This window comes from Myotis brandtii, unplaced genomic scaffold (assembly GCF_000412655.1).
Source record: "Myotis brandtii unplaced genomic scaffold, ASM41265v1 scaffold986, whole genome shotgun sequence".
In the NCBI taxonomy this organism is placed as follows: Eukaryota; Metazoa; Chordata; class Mammalia; order Chiroptera; family Vespertilionidae; genus Myotis; species Myotis brandtii.
The window spans coordinates 2,799,129-2,799,874 of record NW_005372102.1 but is presented as its reverse complement, the minus strand read 5'-3'; the positions used below and the strand labels follow the sequence as shown (position 1 = coordinate 2,799,874).

The 746-nt window shown below is 62.9% G+C and overlaps 1 protein-coding gene across 2 annotated transcripts in view; it reads left to right on the top strand.

The window, feature by feature from the left end:
- The window catches only part of MAEA (macrophage erythroblast attacher), a 9,470-nt gene that overhangs the window by 3,230 nt on the left and 5,494 nt on the right, over positions 1-746 (top strand). The window contains exons 1-2 of one of the 2 annotated variants that reach the window (XM_014533487.1): positions 7-126; positions 625-738. In XM_014533487.1, the coding sequence (XP_014388973.1) occupies positions 22-126; positions 625-738 (219 nt within the window). In that variant the 5' untranslated portion in view covers positions 7-21. Of the gene's footprint in view, positions 1-3; positions 127-624; positions 739-746 lie in introns of those variants that run through there. The other variant, XM_014533488.1, reaches the window with a different exon arrangement.

The following is a 746-nucleotide window of genomic DNA, read 5'->3' as shown; positions in this document are numbered from 1 at the left end:
AAGGACCTGGTGAACATCGAGATGTTCCTGACGGCCAAGGAGGTGGAGGAGTCCCTGGAGAGGCGCGAGACGGCCACCTGCCTGGCCTGGTGCCACGACAACAAGTCCCGGCTGCGCAAGATGAAGGTGCTTGGGGCTCCCGGAGGGGCGGGCGGGGCTGCTGGGTTTGGTGTGGGGTTTTGAAATTTCGGGTGGCGCACCCCCTTCTGCATTGGGGTTTGGACCGATACCCTAAGCATGAGGCTCTGAGGGAGCCAGTGGCGGCCACGTGTAAGCAGCATGGGCGCCGCTGGGGTTGGAGCCCCATCCGCCCGCCCGCCTGCATCGCAGGGGCCTGCAGGGAGGCTGGTGTCCGCCTGCAGGGGGCAGAGTTCCGGGCCGGGATGTTCGTGAACGCAGCTTCATTTGAGACCCAGCAGCAGCTTAGAAACGGCACCTGCAGCCGCAGGGTTAGACCTGCTGACGGAAGGCACTCCCACGTGGGGCTCGCAGGAACGTGTAGCCTGTTAACCCTCCGCCTCCGTTAGGAAGCCTGTCTTCTGTGCTAACCCGAGCGCCTCCCCTCCCGTGTGAGCTTGTCGTGTGCACGTGGTGACAGCCAGGGTGACACTCTCTGCCACTCAGGGCCGCCAGGGCGAGCATGACGCGAAGCCGGGACGGAAAAGTAGAGTGGCCAGTGGCTCCCCTAAGGAGAGTGAGGATCTTGGTATGGAAACCATAAAAGGAAAGCCAGAATTGGTACGTAA